The sequence below is a fragment of the Muscardinus avellanarius genome, assembly GCF_963383645.1.
Source record: "Muscardinus avellanarius genome assembly, chromosome: 2".
NCBI classification, from domain to species: Eukaryota; Metazoa; Chordata; class Mammalia; order Rodentia; family Gliridae; genus Muscardinus; species Muscardinus avellanarius.
In genome coordinates, this window is record NC_137787.1 from 3,010,973 (window position 1) to 3,028,836 (window position 17,864).

The 17,864-nt window shown below is 54.1% G+C and overlaps 1 protein-coding gene across 1 annotated transcript; it reads right to left on the minus strand.

Annotated features, from left to right (window-relative positions):
* Window positions 1-9: 9 nt before the first annotated feature.
* Window positions 10-17,864, minus strand: SCLY (selenocysteine lyase; the record flags this gene model as incomplete). The annotated part of the gene is made up of 13 exons (XM_080688757.1): window positions 10-163; window positions 1,164-1,239; window positions 2,168-2,267; window positions 3,107-3,190; window positions 3,436-3,472; window positions 5,400-5,506; window positions 6,338-6,502; window positions 7,934-8,061; window positions 10,939-11,116; window positions 12,115-12,215; window positions 16,986-17,098; window positions 17,248-17,328; window positions 17,842-17,864. The coding sequence occupies 13 exons, from the start codon at window positions 17,862-17,864 to the stop codon at window positions 10-12; spliced, it is 1,347 nt and encodes a 448-aa protein (XP_080544883.1).

Genomic DNA, 17,864 nt, shown 5'->3' on the forward strand with positions numbered 1-17,864 from the left:
GCCCCGGGACTAGGCCTGGCCCTCCAGCTGGGCCACGGCCTGCTTCAGGTCCTGCACGATGAGGTCCACCTCGGCCCTGGTGGTGCCGCGGCCCACGCTGAGCCGGAGGGCGTTCCTGGCCACATCGAAGGGGATGCCACAGCTCAGCAGCACTGGGGACGGCCTGGGGAGGACAGCAGTCAGCCATTACCAGGGAAAGGCTCTGCTCTGTGCTCCAAGCGGGGCCTTGTCCACGCCGAGCCCACCTGCCTGGCCTGGCTGTGTCCCCACCACCTGCCCTCTCGGCATCTTCCTGCTGGGACCCCTCAGACCAAACACACCTCCAACCCCCACAGCTAAGCCCTCCCTCAATGGCCTCTCTTCTCCCCGCACCAGGCCCTGTCATGCCCGGCCCTGGGCACACTGCCCCTGCCCTGGGAGGACTGCCTGGTGCGGAGCCAGGCTGTCGTGTCCTGAGCCGTCCGAGGGTGTGGAGGCGCTCTTCTGACAGTTAACGCTGAGAGCCTGACCCTCAGGCCCTGCACACGGAGGGAAGGCCGAGCACGTGAGCTGCAGCCCACCAAGGCCTACCCCCAGCTGCTCCCGGGAGCTCCAGCAACGCCAGCAGTGCCCAAATGTGCGTCCCACACACGGAGCCCTGGGTGCTCACACCTGCTCACGGCCTGGCCTCTGGCCCCCACAGCGGCCGCTTCCCTGGGCTGGGAGCCCACTCCTGTGCCCGGAAGAGACCGAAGCCACAGGGCTGACCCCGCATTCTGCCAAGTGTTGAGGTCACCTCCCTTCCCCTCTGCCCTTGCAGGACCCACTGGCCCCGAGCTCTGCTGCTGCCCTCCCCAGCTCCACCTCAACGTCCTCAGCTGAGAAAGGGCCTTGCAGGTCCCCCTCGCACACCCAGGTCCCCACTGTAGCCCCCGCTGTGAGGTACTCCCCTGGGGCCTCTCCCCCCGCCAGGCCGGGCTGCTCTCTAGAACAGGCCCTCAGCCCCGCTCATGTCCCCCAGCCCTGGACCCAGGGCCACCCGTGTCCCCAGAGCCCCAGCCCGCCATGGCGGGCCAGGAGTGAGCGGGGCCTCTCCCGTGGCGGGTCTGCTGTCCCAGCGCCGGTGCCCTCAGTCCCCACCGCCTCCCTCCACCTGAGCCCTGGGCACGGCCAAGGGCACTCACCGGTCCCCCTGGTCCGAGTGGCAGGCGGCCCCCACACTGGCCAGCAGCGTCCGGCACTGTGCGAGCATCGCAGCACCTGTAGAGACAGGGGGCACGCGCCTGAGACCTGGGCGTGGCTGCCTCGCCACCTGCCAGGCCTCTGCAGAGGACGGCACTGGCCGGCCGGCTGCTGGCTTTGCTGTGGGTTATGCAGAGTGTGCGGCTGCCGCTGCCCTGTGACTACAGGGTGATTGCAGGACCCCGGCTGTGCCAGGAGGACCTCACCAAGGAGAGCACGCCAGCCACGGTGCTCAGCCAGATGCCACAGCTGGTGCTCAGGTACGCCACCACCCCACAGGACAGCCAGGCACCTCTGAGGGACCCGATGCCACCACACCCCTGGTGATATTAGGGATTGAACCCCGGGGAATTCTACCTCCAAGTTATACCCCAGCCCTTTAAAAAATGTTTTAGGTAGAAACAGGGTCTAGGTTGAGGAGGCTAGCCTTGAATTTGTAATCCTCCTGTCTCAACCTCCCCAGGCACACAGCAGCACACCAAGCTATCAACTCCCTCTCCTGTGAAGTCCCAGCTGCTGATGGGAGCTCGCTGGGCCGCCGTAAGCCCTGCAGCGAGGCCGGGCGGGCGGGCTCTGGACCGGGCTCTCGGGAAGTGGGGGCAATCTCTCCATGCCTAGGAGAGCAGGGACCCCGGCTCCCCTCGGGCCGGGGATGTCGCAAACTCACTGCCTCTGTCTTTCCTCCCTCTCAAAACACTGTAAAATCGTTAATGAGAGCAGACAAGCTAGTCTACACAGTGAGTTGGCTCCTTTCTGAGAGCTAGGGATGAGAGAGAAGGGTTTGTAGGCTGGGCAAGCTCAACAGAGGCGCGGCCAGGGCCAGAGCCACAGCAGACGCGGACCGGCCTGCCCGGCCCAGGTGGGGGCCGGCAGCGGGGCGCTGGTCAGGACCCAACTCCAGGCCCTGGGAGCAGCGCGCAGCAGAGACCAGCGCAAGGCCAGTCACCTCGAAGGTGGTGTCCTCGGATGGAAAAGTTACAGGTGTTGGGAAGGCGCTCAGTCCCGGGAAACCGGCTGTTCAAATGGAGTCTCTTGCCAAATTCAGCCTGAAAAAAAGGGAAACATTTGATGACAGCTTCAAAGCCCCCACCATCCTAGCAGCTGCTTGAACTTCAGGCTTTTCTGGGAAAGAAAACCCCAACACATAAATATTTATCTTATCGTAAGCATCTACCTAGAAGAGTTAAGGTGGGCTCAGTGGCAGAGTGCCCAGCAAGCCCTGGGCCCAATCCCCGCACCGCCAAAAAAAAAAAAAAAAAAAAAAAAGGAAACATTATAAGGACCTTCTACCTTCTACAACTATTAAGTATCTATTTTTCTTTTCTTCTTCTTCTTTTTTTTTTGTGGTACTGGGGTTCCTGGAAGCCCTTCTGCCCTTCTACCTCCGGGCTACACTCCCAGACCTATTTTATATATTTTTTAAAATTTGGTTTCTTTTTTTTTTTTTTTTTTGGTACTAGGGGTGGAACCCAGAGGCTTTCTACCTCCGGGCTATACTCCCAGACCTATTTTATATTTTATTTGGAAACAGGGTCTCACTAAGTTGCTGAGAGCCTAAGTAGCTGAGGCTGGCTTTGAACCTGCGTGATCCTCCTGTCTCAGCCTCCCAAGCGCAGGGATTACAAGTGTGCGCCACCACGCCCGGCTGGAAACAGGGTTTCTTAAGCCAGAGCCTGGTGCCTAATTTTCATGTATCTATGAAAAAGACGACGTTCCTGGTCAGGGTCCCTCTTGGGCTCTGAGTCCAACCCCTGCATTTCCACTTCTCTCCTCTGGCCTTGCTACCGTCCGGGCGCTCCCCTGTCCCCACCTCCGCCAGGGCCGTGTCCAGCTCCTCCCTTCGCACACTGCCCCAGGGCAGAGGACGGAGGGCCAGCCCCCTCACCTCCAGCCGCTCCTCCAGGTAGTCGCGGACGTCTCTCATGTGGGCCTCGTACGCCTCGCAGTTCTGGGTCACCAGCTCAGCGGCCTGGGGCAGAAATGCGACACGGTCGGGGAGGCTCTTCCTCCATGGTACCCTCATCACAGTGATACAGGCGAAGGCCCCATCCCCAACAATGTGCAACCCAGAGAGGGCAAAGAGGGAGGACGTGGGGGCCGGGACAGCCAGTACCCCCTGGGGAGGGGGCGAGCGAGGCAGAGGATCCAAGGACAGGCCCCACAGGCCCGTCAACGTGCATCCGTTAGTACCTCGGGCCGGGGTGCTGGGCTTACCTTTCCAAGGCCTGCAATCATTGGGGTGTTCTCTGTCCTACAGGAGACAAGGGGTTACACGGGGTAAACAAATGTCCTGAGAAGAAACCCTGTCTCCATGAAAGTCATCGTGCTTAAGTAACAACAGAATCACAGCATCTTTCCTAAACACGAGCCTCCTGCGATCGCTGCAGTGCAGACCCACCACCCTCCATGCGGAGTTTCTCCTCGGGCCACACACTGGGTGTCCGCAAGGACAATTCGTACCTGGACCCTCTTCCCTCCAGAGCAAAGGCCCCAGTGGGCCCCGCGCACGCCCTCTGGTCTCCATGCCAGACCAGGGAGGAGTTTGGGGAACTCGTTCTCTACACGGTGCCTTGGTCACGAGCAACACGGGATGGAGGCTGGAGAGCGTGGGCAGCAGCAGGAGAAAGGGGTGTGTGCGCACACATGTGCGCTCAAGGGCATGCGTGCACACATGTGCGCTCAAGGGCATGCGTGCACACATGTGCGCTCAAGGGCATGGTGGGGGTCTCATTAGGTTCCTGAGTCTCCTTAAGTTGTGAAGCTGGCCTTGAACCTGTGATCCTCCTGTCTCAGTCTCCTGAGTACTGGGATTCCAGGCGTGCGCCACCACACCCAGCTCTCAAGTGACTTTTCTAGCTTTGCTCTACTTTTCTGGCCTTCCTCCTTCCCTCAGGATTCGATGGAATGCTTTATCAGTTTTTCTTCCTGTTTCCTCTGTTTGGATTTCTACTGTTCTTTCAGTTAACGGACTCTCTCCTTCTCTGCTTTGAATCCATCCACTTTGGGTTTTTTTGGTGGCACTGGGGTTCCTGGAAACCCTTCTACCTCCGGGCTACACTCCCAGACCTATTTTATACTTTTTTTAAAATTTGGAAACAGGGTCTCTTAAGCCCGCGCGGCTGGCTTCGAGCCTGCGCGATCCTCCGGTCTCGCCTCCCAGGCGCGAGGATCACAGCGTGCCCACCGGCCCGCCTCCACTGTGGTCTTACTTGTCACTGTAGTTCTGGGCTCTACCCTCCCAGGTGGTCCTTCTGTACATGTCTTTCTCTCTTATTCTATTCATTTGTTTCAAGTGTGCCCACAATTTCTCACTGAGGCATTTTTACTGCGTTTGCTCTAAAATATCCATCAGGCAATTCTAACATTCTTGTCATCTGTCCGCATTGATTTCTTTTTCATTTGAGACTGTTTTAGCTCTTGGTATGATGAAGAATTTTCAGCTGAAATCTGAACAGTTTTGTGTTATGGAAACGTGTGGATTTCACCTGGCCTTCCTGTTTCCCTCCGGGGAGGTGTGCATGGAAGCCCAGGGCCTGCCGCCTCGTTGCTGTGCGTGCCGTCCCACACCGTGTGACTTCCGGGTGTGCTCCCCTGGTTGGCAGGGCTGAGGCCCTGGCTGCCTGCCTGGCCTTCTCTGACACACCTGCGGGCGGAGGGGCGCCTTGTGGCCCGTGGGGCAGGCGCCGGGGTCCCGCCTGGCCTTGCAGGCTTTAGATGTGGCACCCCCCCACACTGCTATTTCTAGACTGCTGGATTCTTCACCATTAAGTGTGGGACAGAGGCAAAAAGAAAACCCAGGGATCTTAAAACCATGTTTTTCTTGTTTCTTCCTCTTTTTATAAAGTTTCTGACAAAGTGACGCTGAGACCGACCACCTTCCTGGTTAAAACACTACTGTACACAATGGGGCACGGGCACATGAGAAAGGGCACCAGGCACCTGTGGCCACCGCAGCCACCCAGGCTCCGCCCTGCCTTCAGGGGCAGCCAGAGCAGCGGGGGCACTGGGTGCTCTGGCGCAGTGAGGGCAGAGATTTCCTTCATCTGCTCTGACTCATCCCCGAGAGGCTGCAGATGTGTGATTCATGAGTGCAGAAACCATCAGTACTGTGAGGGGGGGCACTGCTCTACGGACAGAATGGCCAGTAGGTTGGATGGAGACTGTTAGCTCTGCCTTACCCTGGCCTGAAATTCCGCTCTTGTCCACCTCCAAACAGCATGGGGTACAGGGGGGTGAGTTTACCGAGCCCGCGTACGTAAAGCGCACCAATCCTGGGGCCATAGAACTGGAAGGAAAGCCCGTGTTTACTCGGGGAGCCCGTCCGAGGCCCGCTGTGTGCCGGGTGCGGAGGCAGCTGCCCATGCGGCCCGGTGCTGCCTCGGGACCCTTGGCTGTGCTGCCCGCTCTGACTCCCGGGAGTCACCAAAGCCTCTGGGGCGGGCAGCGTGGTGGGCGGAGCTTGCCCACACCCTCCCCAAGGAATAGTGACAGGAGGGGCTGGAATAGACAGCAAGGCACGAATCCACGTTTCCAAGTGTGTGATGCAGAACTTCGCGGTGCCAGTGTCCAGCCACCACGTACACTTTTGGAGATTAGCTGAAGACCGTGCTTCCCAACAGGGCACAGACGGATTCCAGGCTCTCGTGAGTGCTGGACAGATAAGGGAAAGCAGCCAGTGTCTCCACGCTGAGCTCTTCCCCGGGCTCCCCGGAGCCCAGAGTTGCTGCAACGGAACCTCTGTGCAGAGGAGCCAGTCTGGCCAAGCCGGGGAAGCAACGATACCTGGTGGCATGTCCTCCGCGCCCACGCCTGGGCTGAGGAGGGTCCTGCTCCTTCTCCCCCGCAGAGAACACTCACTAGCAGCCACCCGCCGGCCCCGGGGCCTCCCCAGTCCTCGGCGCCTGCCCTGCTCGCAAGGCCCGGGCACCGATTGCTCCTGCCACGCCACGTGCCAGAGCTTCCGGGCGGGTCACGAGCTGTGAATTGCCTGGCTCCGCAGCCCGGGTCCTTGCAGCCCGGGTCCGGGGCATTCGGGGCTCAGTGGATCAACAAACCAATAAGCCATGCGGCTCTGTGTGGTGCCTTTACAATGAGTAAGGCTCCTGGGCTGCCATACCTTGTGCCCCACGAGCGTGAGGAAGTCCACGCCCAGCTCCTCCACGTCCACGCGCCTCTTCCCCAAGGCCTGAGCGGCGTCCGTGTGCAGGAGGACCCGAGGCAGGCCCGCCGCCGCCCGCGTCTGGTTCAGGGCTTTAATGCACTGGCTGATTTCAGGAACAGGCTGAAGTGAGACGACAGAGAGCTGAGTGCGTCACTTTTTTTTTTTTTGCGGTCCTGGGGATAAAACGCAGGGGCATTCTACCTCCAAGCTACACCCCAGCCCTCTTATTTAGTCTTTTTATTTTATTTTATTTATTTTTTGCGGTACTGGGGATGCAACCCAGGGACATTCTACCTTCAAGATATACACCCAGCCCTATATTTTATTCTTTATTTTGAAACAGGGTCTCACTAAGTTGCAGAGGGCCTCAGAAAGCATGAGGTTGTAAGCTCATGCTGGGGTTACAAGTGTGTACCACCATGCCCAGCTTTAGTCTTTTTATTTTTGAAACAGAGTCTCACTGAGTTGCAAAGGGCCTTGCTAAGTAGCTGAGGCTGTCCGAACTGCAATCCTCCAGTCTCAGCCTCCTGAATGCTAGGATTACAAGCGTGCACCACCACGCCCAGCCCAGCGTGAGTATGTTACTTTGATTTGATTAACACTGAATTTGAAAGTGAGTTAATGATGACAGGCAAAAAGTTGCAAAACTGAAACATAAAGAATGGTTGCTTAAAGAATAAAGAATGAGCTGGTACAGTGGGACGCACCTGTAATCCCAGCACTCAGGAAGCTGAGACAGGAGGAGCACAGGTTTGAAACGAGAGCCTCAGCACCTTAGTGAGGCCCTGTTTTATTTTTTGCAGTACTGGGGATTGAACCCAAGACATTCTACCGCTGAGCTACACTCTCAGCCCTATTTTTTATTCTTTATTTCGAAAGAGGATCTCACTAAGTAGCTGAGGCTGTCTGTGAACCTGCAATCTGCCTATCTCAGTCTCCCAAGTATTGGGATTACAAGCACGAACCATCATGCCCAGCTAAGACTCTGCTGTCAAATAAATAAATAAAATAGGGCTGAGGGTACAGCTTGGTCATAGGATGTCACAGCCCCTCCCCTCAAAAAAGGGCTGAGAAACACTGAAATATCACCAGCCCCAAATTCCCAGAGGAATTTTCTTTCTTTCTTTCTTTCTTTCTCTCTCTCTCTCTCTCTCTCTCTCTCTCTCTCTCTCTCTCTCTCTCTCTCTTTCTTTCTTTTTTTTTTCAGCACTGGGGATTGAACCCAGGGGCATTCTACCTTAGAGCTATACCCCCAGCCCTATTTTTTATTCTTTATTTTGAAACAAGGTCTCATTGAGTTGCAAAGGGCCTCACTGAGTAGTAGCTGAGGTTGTCCCCAAAGCACGATCCTCCTGTCTCAGCTCCCAAATGCTGGGATTACAAGCATGTACCACCAGGCCTGGCTTTTTCTTTATTTTGAAACAGGTCTCACTAAGTAACTGAGGCTGGACATGAACCTGGGTCCTCCTTCTCAGCCTGCCAAGTGCCGGGGTTCCAGCGTGCGCCACCACGCCTGGCTAGGGATTTTCTTACAGGAGGAGGTCGGCTCACCATGATGACGCCGGTCTCGTTGTTGGCCAGCATGATGGTCACGAGGCACGTGGCCGGGCGGACTGCGGCAAGTACGTCCTCAGCCTCTGCCCGCCCGCTCACCTTGGACACCGGGACAAAGGTGACCGCTGAGGGCAGAACACACATACCCGGGTTAGCTATGCAAGGAAATTCACAGTTACGTACTTTCCACAGTTAAAAAGGTCGTATATTATCAAAGTTCAGAAATTATAAAAAAGGAATGCGAATCACGGTCTGCTCGAGCCTAAAGGTGCTCTCAAAGCAACAGAGATTTGCAGTACTGGGGATGGAGCCCAGGGGCATCTACCTCTGAGCTACATCTCAGCCCTAGTTTTTTATTCTTTTTTGAAACAGGGTCTCACTGAGTTGCAGAGGGCCTCACTAAGTAGCTGAGGCTGGCAGCGAACCAGCATCCTCCTGTCTCAGCCTCCCAAGTACTGGGATGACAAGTGTGGGCCCCCACAGCCTCCCAAGTACTGGGATGACAAGTGTGGGCCCCCACGCCCGGCCTAGCAACAGAGACTTGGGTGACACGAAGCTGTGAGGACAGCTACACGAGGTGGCACATGCCTCCAATCCTCATACTTGGGAGGCTGAAACAGGAGGGTCACAGGTTCGCGGCCAGCCTCAGCTACTTACTGGGACCCTGTTTCAAAATAAAACATAAATCAGGGCTATGGGTATAGTTCAGAGATAGAGTGTCCTTGGGGGGAAAAAGGGAAAAAAAGAAAGAAAACAAACTGCAGGAACAGGTTAAACCTCAGGCCACTGAACTGTCAGACAGGCCCAGGGAGAGAGTCAGGGCCAGACCCTCAGCGTCAGAAAAATGTCAAAGACCATTCAAAAACCAAGACAAAAGACTGCAAAGAGGCCCACGCTTAACTGGATTAGATCCTGGAACAAGTTATGCCTCATGGCGCCCTCGAAAGCAACCTAGCCATCGGCCCGCAGCTGTGAAGCCTCGCGGGTGGCCGGACGCCATCCCTGCAGGCAGGCTGCCTCACAGGGAAGCCGGGATGGGCGGGCCCAGGCCCAGGGCTGGCCCAGCAGCAGCATCACAACCTCCCAATGCTGGGGAAGCAGACCTCGCCAGGGAGCTCAGCCCAGCCACGAACAAGACGAGCCGGTGACACGAAGGCCAGCGCCAGCGGGACCAGCGGAACCAGCCCCCCAGCCTGCTCTGACTGCCTCTGTGGGCGCAGAGACGCGCGGCGGGGAGGCAGAGGCCGGGGAGAAGCAGCCACCTGTGACCGCGTCCAGACGCAGAGGAAGCGTGCGGACACCGCCGCACCAGAGAGCGGGCACCATGAGGGCACCAGCGCTGTGCAATGGGCCGGAAGGTGCAAGGGCTAGCCTGGGGGGCGCCCAGGCCGGGCCCACGGGATGGTAACTGGTAGAGGAAATAAACAGGACCTGGAAGACAGACTGCTAGAGACCAGCAATCCAGACAGCAGAGAGAAAAGAGAAAGCAAAGGTAAAGGGAGCCAGAGAGAAACGTGCGGCACAGGAAGCGCCCCAAATGCGCACTGGAGGGAGGGCCGGCAGAGCGAAGGGACTGAAGAAATACAGCTGGAGGCTCCCAGGCCCGATAGGACATTGTAATCCACATGCCCACGAAGCGCGCGGACCCCGGTAAGCAAACACAAGCGCGTCTTGTTCTAGACGCACCATAGCAAGAATGGTGAAAGACAAAGAGAATACTCTGAAAGCAACAAGACTTTCAGCATCGCCACAAGTGAGCCCGAATACAATTACCGGCTAGTTCCTCATCAGAAATGTGCCGCTCAAGTCAGTCAGAGCGGCCACACCAGCAACCCCTCCTCTTGGGAGGCCGAGACAGGCCAGTCCCAGGGCAGTCCCAGCAACTTAGCAAGGCCCTCCATAGCTTAGCGAGACACTGTTTCCAAATAAATAAAATAGGAGCCGGGCGTGGTAGCGGACGCTTGTAATCCGTGCACTTGGGAGGCTGAGACAAGAGGATCCTGCATGTTCAACGCCAGTCTCAGCTATTTAGTGAGGCCCTCTGCAACTTAGCGAGACCCGTAGCTCAGAGGTAAAATGCTCCTGAGTTCAATCCTCAGTACAGGAAAAAAAAATCACTTTCTGATTTCAAAACTTACGACAAAGCCATAGTAATCAAAATGGCTTGGCTCCAATGTAAGAATAGAAATGTAGATGACTGGACCAGAGCTGAGCGTCTATCTGCACATGCTTGGTAAGTGCTTTTTGACATGACATCAAGATTATTCATGGAGGAAGAAGAGTCTGCCAACAAATGTGCTAGCTGTCCACACCAAAGAATGAATCTGGACTCCTCCCTCACACTAAACACAACTCAGAATGTCCGAGACAGTCCTAAGAGCTAAAACAAACAGACAAAAAAACCTCAGAGAAGAAAGTTTCTTCACAACCTTAGGTAGGACAAAGCCTTCCTAGATATGACACAAGTAACTCACATCTCCACAGAAGACGGCTGCCAGCCGGGCGTGGTGGGCATGCCTGTAATCCCCGCGCTTGGAGGCTGAGATAGAGGATCGCGTAGGTTCCAAGCCAGCCTCAGCTACTGAGTGAGGAGGCTCTCGGCAACTTAGTGAGACCCAGTCTCCAAAATAAAATATAAAATAGGGCTGAGGGTGCAGCCTGGGGATAGAAAGCCTCTAGGTTCCATCCCAGTACTGCAAAAAAAAAAAAAAAAAAAAAAAAAAAAAAACAGCCTCAGCTGCTTAGCGAGGCCCTCTGAAACTCAGTGAGACCCTGTTCCCAAATAAAGAATAAAAAATAAGGCTGGGGATGTGGCTCAGAGGTAGAACGCCCCTGGGTTCCAGCCTCAGTACCTTGAGAGAAAGAAAGAAAAGGCCCAAACTATGAAGCAACCTGAATGTTCAACTGCTGAAGGACAACCACACGCGGGCCACACACAGGGGAGGTCATTGAGGCATCAGAAGGAGTCCGCTGCGGCTGTGCGGGCCTCCGCCCGGGCCCACCTGCCACGCGCTCCTCCGCCAGGCGCTCCAGGGGCAGGCGGATGGAGTCGTGCTCCACGGTGCAGGTGACCAGGTGGGGGCGGGCCCCCTCCGCACCCTGCTGCTCCACCGCGAGGCCATTCGAGGTCTGGCTTTTGTAGAAATGTTTCACGGCAGAATGGATCACCAAGTTATTTGACTGCAGAGATAAAACAGAAGCAGCGTTTCTATAATTTGTCCTAAGGGAAGAGTTAGAGTAACGTTCTCCCTCATTTGTTACTTTTTCTTCAATCTAACATTAAAAAAAAAAAGCCTAGCTGGGCTTGTAATCCCAGCATTCAGGGGACTGAGACTGGAGGATCACAGTTCAAGGACAGCCTCAGCTACTTGAGACCCTGTTTTAAAAAAAAAAATCAAAAGTCAAAAAGCAGCCTCTGGCTGATAGGGTGGGCGGGACTTCACTTTCACTAAATAATGCCCACACATTCCCCAGCTCCTGCCGGCTGTGTCCGCAGTCCATACTGTCACCGCTGGCCAGGACGCCGGCCACCCTGGTCCCTCAGGCTGGCTCGGGCGCTGCATACGCAGCGCTGGCTGCTCGCCCTTCCCCGCTGCTGACAGTGTGTTCACAGTGCTCTCTGACGAGACTAAGCTATATTGTTTCTGTGACAGAATGCATCATCGATTCCCTTTTAGGTTAATACTTTCTGTATTTCATTGGAGAAATAAGTCAATCACACACATTACAAAGACACTAGATTATCACCTAAAAGCCTTTATTTTACTTATTTTTTTCAGTAACACTGGGGATTAAACTAAGCGGAATTCTTCCTCTGAGCTATACCTCTAGCCCTATTTTATTTTTATTACAGGCATGCACCACCACACCGGACTTTAATTTTCCTTAAAAAAAAAAAAAAGCCAGGTGTGGTGGCGCATGCTTGTAATTCCAGTGCTTGGGAGGCTGCAACAGGAAGATTGCAGGTTCGTGGTCCATCTCAGCTACTTAGTGAGACCCTCCACAACTTAAGAAGAAACAAAAGAAAGAATAAAAAATAGGGCTGGACGCGTAGCTCACAGGTAGAATGCCCCTGGGTTCTATCTCCAGTGGCACTTAAAAAAAAATTAGGAGAGCAAGCCACTTTCTATATTTTATTGCAACTTATAGTTAAAGCAAGCAGGTGGCTAGAACCTCACCTCCGTGCCCCCTGAAGTGAAGATGATGTCCTGGGGCTCCCCGCCGACCACCCTCGCCAGGGCGTCCCGAGCTGCACTGATGACGTCCTTGGCCTTCCTGCCTGCAGGACAAAAGGGAGGGCATCAGCACTGCTGCCCTCGGCTGGCCGCACGGTGCCAGAAGGACCCCACGCGCTCACACGCGCACGCGCACACACACACACACACACGGGGCGACAGAGCTGAGCCTAGGAGGGACACTGGGACTACTGTGACCACGCGGCACGCCATGCCGAGCCGTGACCTGGCCAAGGGCCGGCAGGACACGTTAGCAGGTCAGTGACACAAGGAACTCACTGAGAGCCAGGCCCGGCTACGGGGTGCTGCGAGTCTGCCTCCAGCACGGCTGCCTTCCTCCCAATGCCAGAGGAGCAGGGAAGCTCTGGCCATGCCCAGCTCCCCACGCATCCCGACAGGAGAATGAAAGGGTGGGATTCCTAAGGTCGTGCTGCAAGACAACAGAAATAAGCAAAAAACACAACTCGGGGCTCCACGCAGAGCCCAGCGCCATCCCCCACACTGCAGGTGCCGGCTTAGATCTGGGGTCTCCCCCAGAGAGGCTCGGGGGTCAGCAGTGCAGCAGAGGGGAGGTGACTGGATCCTGAGGCCTCGGCCGGCAGTGGGTCCGAGGGCACCTTGCCGCAGGGGGTGGTATGAGGAACCTGACATCTGCTCCAGTCATCAAAGGTGCGGGCTGAGGCTGGAGGAGGCAGATCGCTAGGGGCATGGGCATGGGGCTCTGATGCCTGCTCTGTTACCCCAGCTCTGGCTTCTGGGCTGCTATGGGCTACACTCCCAGACCTATTTTATATTTCATTTTGAAAGAGGGTCTCTTAAGCTTGCTGGCTTCGAACCTGCGCGATCTTCCTGTCTCCGCCTCCCAAGTGTGGGGATTACAAGCGTGCACCACCACGCCCGGCTCAACGGGTACTTCTAAAAACCAAACGTTGGGCCGGGCGTGGTGGTGCACGCTTGTAATCCCCGCACTTGGGAGGCTGAGACCGGAGGATCACGGTTCGCAGACAGCCTCAGCTACTTAGTGAAGCCCTCTGCAACTTGGTGAGACCCTGTTTCAAAGTAAAGAATAAAAAATAGAAATAGAGCAGGGTGTGTAACTCGGAGGTCAAATGCTCCTGGGTTCCATCCCCAGACCCACAAAATAATAAAATAAAAATAAAAACCATTGTAAAACATCATAAAAAGATAAAAGTAAATACACAAATACCCCCCCTTAACACTGCTGCACAGACCTTCATGCTAAGCAGAGGGGTGATGTGCAGGGAGACCTGGCCGCTTGGTGACAGATGCTGCCTGGCCTTGCACTCGGCCCCAGCTGCAGGCCCTGCTGGCAAGTGCGTTCCCGCCCCCCCCCCCCACCCAGAGCACGCAAGGCGTGCCCGGCTACTTCCCAAGTGGGAGCCTCTCCAGCTCCTTGCCCAGCCCTCCCAGGATGTGCAGTGCCATCAGCAGGTGTGCCAGCCCCTAAGTTCCCCCAGCATCAGAAGGGGTGACTTGGGAATTCTGACCGCAGCCAGTGAAGCCCAGAACACACATTTACAAGCGCTGGGTCCACTGGGACCAGCCAGCGCCCTGCGCCTCACCAGCCTGCTCTGCGTGGGCACCTCAATTATGAACCCAGACTGGCAACAGCACTGCCTGCCCACCTCCCAGGTCCTCACCCACGAGTGCATGCTAGTGCCCAAATCCAGCCCACTCTGCAGACTTAAGGACGGCCTCCCAGTCATCCTTCACAGCCTACAGCGTGGCCTGGCGAAGCCTCTGCAGGTGGCTGACCCGCACAAGCCAGAACACGCCGCGTTCAGGCGTGTGCTGGTTACCATTTCGGTGCAAGGAGGAAGGCTAAGGTGAATCCAGTTTTGGCAAGTAGCACTGGTAAAATTTGCCACCAGAGGCTTACAGATGTCTCCCTGTGCGCTGGCCTTGGTAAGCTTTCCATTACATTATGAATGTCGACTGTAGATAATATCTAAACCTCCCACACCGCCCTGCGCAACAACCACCGGTCTGGTGTGCACCCATCTGTGCGGGCTCCCGCTGTCAACATGACCCAGGCCCGGTCCACCAGGGGCAAGACCCTCGTTTGCATAAGACTATGGCTCCCAACTTACATTGCAATTGTATGTGGCCATGGGACCGACCTTCAGGCACAGTGGCCACATGTGACTCCCAGAAGTGTCCTTGAAGGACTCAGGGATACCTTTCTCCTCCTCATTTTCTCCTTGTGAGGGGCAGGAATGCTGACATGTTTTGAGCTGAAGCAGCCATCTTGGCCACAAGAGTCAAGGTATACGCTGATGTCTAATATGCAGGAGGCCCTGGGTTTGATCCGCAGTACCATGTTTACAATAAGGTGGACACTGAGGATGGACAAGAATGAGAAAGGAGGGCCAGTCCCTGACAGCAGGGAGCACCGCACGGGCCCTGGCCGCAAGCTGTACCAGTCCCTGTTGTTTTGGGTTTTCTGTTTTTCAGAGCAAAACTGTATCATTTTTTTTTTGTTAGGGGAGGGAAACAATGAAATCGTCCTGCACATCTTGTCTTACAACCCGAAACATGGCCCGAAGCAGGTGTGGCCGCGGTCTTTCTAGGTCATCTGTGTAGCCCACACCATCTCTCTGGGGCAGCGCTGCGTTGATAAGCAGCCCTCAGCTCAGGGTCAGTGGGGTCGCCCAGTCTCGTTCTATGATGAGTGAGGAAGACAGCACGAGTACCAACACATCCTAGGTATCGAGCGTGCCCCATCCTCAATGTCGCCCTTGAAGATTACAGACCAGAATAGCCTGGAAATACGTGAGCCGTCTTTGATAGAGTGACTTTCTCCTTTTTGCGTATCTACCTGAGTATCAAGAGTGGACTGTGATTTGTCTCCATTAATGTGGGAACCAAGGCTGCCTTGCTGATGGGCCCTACTCAGGTCAAGAACAGTAATAGCTCTCCCTGTGAGCTCCCAGCTTCCTCTTACCAGCATCCAGCTATTCTACATATTCTCAAGTTTAATACAACATAAATTCAATTTTTTAAGCCGGGCGTGGTGGCGCACGCTTGCGATCCCCGCACTTGGGAGGCGGAAACAGGAGGATTCCACAGGTTTGAAGCCAGCCTCACTGGCTTAAGAGACCCTGTTTCCAAATAAAAATATGAAATAGGTCTGGGAGTGTAGCCCGGAGGTAGAAGGGTTCCATCCCCAGTACCACAATAAATAAATAAATAAATAAATAAATAAATAAATAAATAAATAAACAAAATTCAATTTTTATCAGAGGAGAGATGAGACTCAAAGCAATGTCCAGAGCCGGGCGTGGCAGCGCACACTTGTGATCCCCGCGCTTGGTAGGCTGAGACAGGAGGATCGCGCAGGTTCGAAGCCAGCCTCAGCTACTGAGTGAGGCTCTCAGCAACTTAGTGAGACCCTGTTTCCAAATAAAGTATAAAATAGGTCTGGGAATATAGCCCGGAGGTAGAAAAGCCCCTGGGTTCCACCCCAGTACCACAAATAAATAAATAAATAAATAAATAAATAAATAAATAAATAAAGCAATGTCCAGAAGATTAGCCAACAAATAAGACTAGACCTAAGTTAAAAAAAACTCTGAGTTATCATGTTGTTGTGAAACGTTTAATAAGTAAACAGATATAAAAACACACTAAACCCTGCCTGTAAAGTCATACACAAGTATTACTAAATCCTAGGGTTGAGCAATATTCTATTTAAAAAATTATTTTAGCTCATCACATCACACAGCTAAAGCGGTTTACCGCAATTATTCCTAATAAACTAAGAAAGATCTGAAAACTACAGTGTGATGCTGCCATGTAACTACCGTAACTACCGACTTGATACCGATTACTTCCTCACATCTCCAACCTAAGGCTCTGTAAGAATAATGTAGAAGGAAATAATATTTATAATTTTTTTTCTTTTTTTGGTGGTACTGGGGTTCCTGGAAGCCCTTCTACCTCCGGGCTACACTCCCAGACCTATTTTTACATTCTTATTTGGAAACAGGGTCTCCTAAGCCAGCGCGCGTAGCTGGCTTCGAACCTGCGCCATCCTCCTGTCTCTGCCTCCCAAGCGCGGGGATTACAAGCGTGCGCCACCATGCCTGGCCTTAATATTTATAATTTTAAAGCAACAAATTTAAAGTAAATTTCACTTTTTAAAAAGGCCAAGATTATGTATGATCCTTTGATTTATTTATTTATTTTATTTATTTTTTGGTGGTATTGGGGGTGGAACCCAGAGGCTTTCTACCTCCGGGCTATACTCCCAGACCTGTTTTTTTTTTTAATATATTTGATTTGGAAACAGGGTCTCACTAAGTTGCTGAGCGCCTAAGTAGCTGAGGCTGGCTTCAAACCCATGTGATCCTCCTGTCTCAGCCTCCCAAGCGCGGGATTACAAGCGTGCCCACCACGCCTGGCTGTGATCCTTTGATTTAAAAGACAAATTCTGAGACATTTGTAGGGATAGATTTTGCTAGACACGGGAAAGACTTAACTAGACACTGGCCTTCCAAATGAGTCTTAGTATCTTTTTCATCTGGGAAAGGGTTACAGGAGAGTAAGTTAAAGATTAAACATTAAAGGTCAAAGAGTGTGTTACCAACAAGGCTCAACTTGCAAATGTGGACTTCTTAGGAAAAAAAAACTACCAAGAATTACAGCTAGAGGCGCGTGGTTAACAGAAAATCCATTCCAAACCAAGCCACCACAGGTGGACGGGCACTCCCCAGGCCTCCATCTCGAGCTGCAATGCCCAGGAGCCCAGGGCATCCTGCGATGCCCAGGAACCATGTGTCTTCTGGACTCACCTGCTGTGTAGGAGCTGCTGGGATTCCCCCAGGCTCCCCGCATGGCCTGAGTCACGGCCTCGATGACTTCGGGCTCCAGGGGAGTCGTGGCGTTGTAGTCCATGTAGACTTTCCTGAAAGAAAACACCCGCCTGTTTTAAGTGAAAGGAAACTGAACTGGGAGTCGGTGGCTGTGTGGATCCTCCGCACAACTCCCTGCGCCAGGACGGAACAGGTCAGCGCCATTCCTAACTTCCAATGGCCGGCCAGGTTTGCTAAATACCAGAGACGTCCATTCCTGCGCTCACAATTTCCTTCCACCTGCTGGCAAGGTGGGAGGTCTGTGGGCTGGCTGCCCACCTGACTGCGGGACAGGGCAGCAGGCTCCCCCAGCAGCACACTCCCTGGGAAGTTTTCTGTCCTCTCTCTCCTATCTATTTATTTATTTATTTATTTATTTATTTATTTATTTATTTATTTATTTTTTATAGTACTGGGGATGGAACCCAGGGGAATTCTACCTCTGAGCTACACCAGCAGCCCTATTTTGTATTTTATTCTTTATTTTGATACAGGGTCTCACTGAGTTGCAAAGGGCCTAAGTAGCTGAAGCTGGCTGCGAACTGTGACCCTCCTGTCCCACTCCCAAATGCTGGGATTGCAAGCATGCCACCACGCCCGGCTGCGGCTCCTTTAACTTCAGCAGCAGTTGACCTTTACTCTGGAGGGCTGTGGCCCAGGTGACCTGCATGCTTACTTCCTATCCCGCTCTCCCTCCCTCTTGGCCTCTGCCTGCTGCAGGCCTCACTTTTGGCTTTCTTTGCCTAGAATGACCCTGGCTCCATTCCATCTTAATTTTCTAGGTCTTTTCTCCAACCTGTCCTCTGGCTGAAGTTCCAT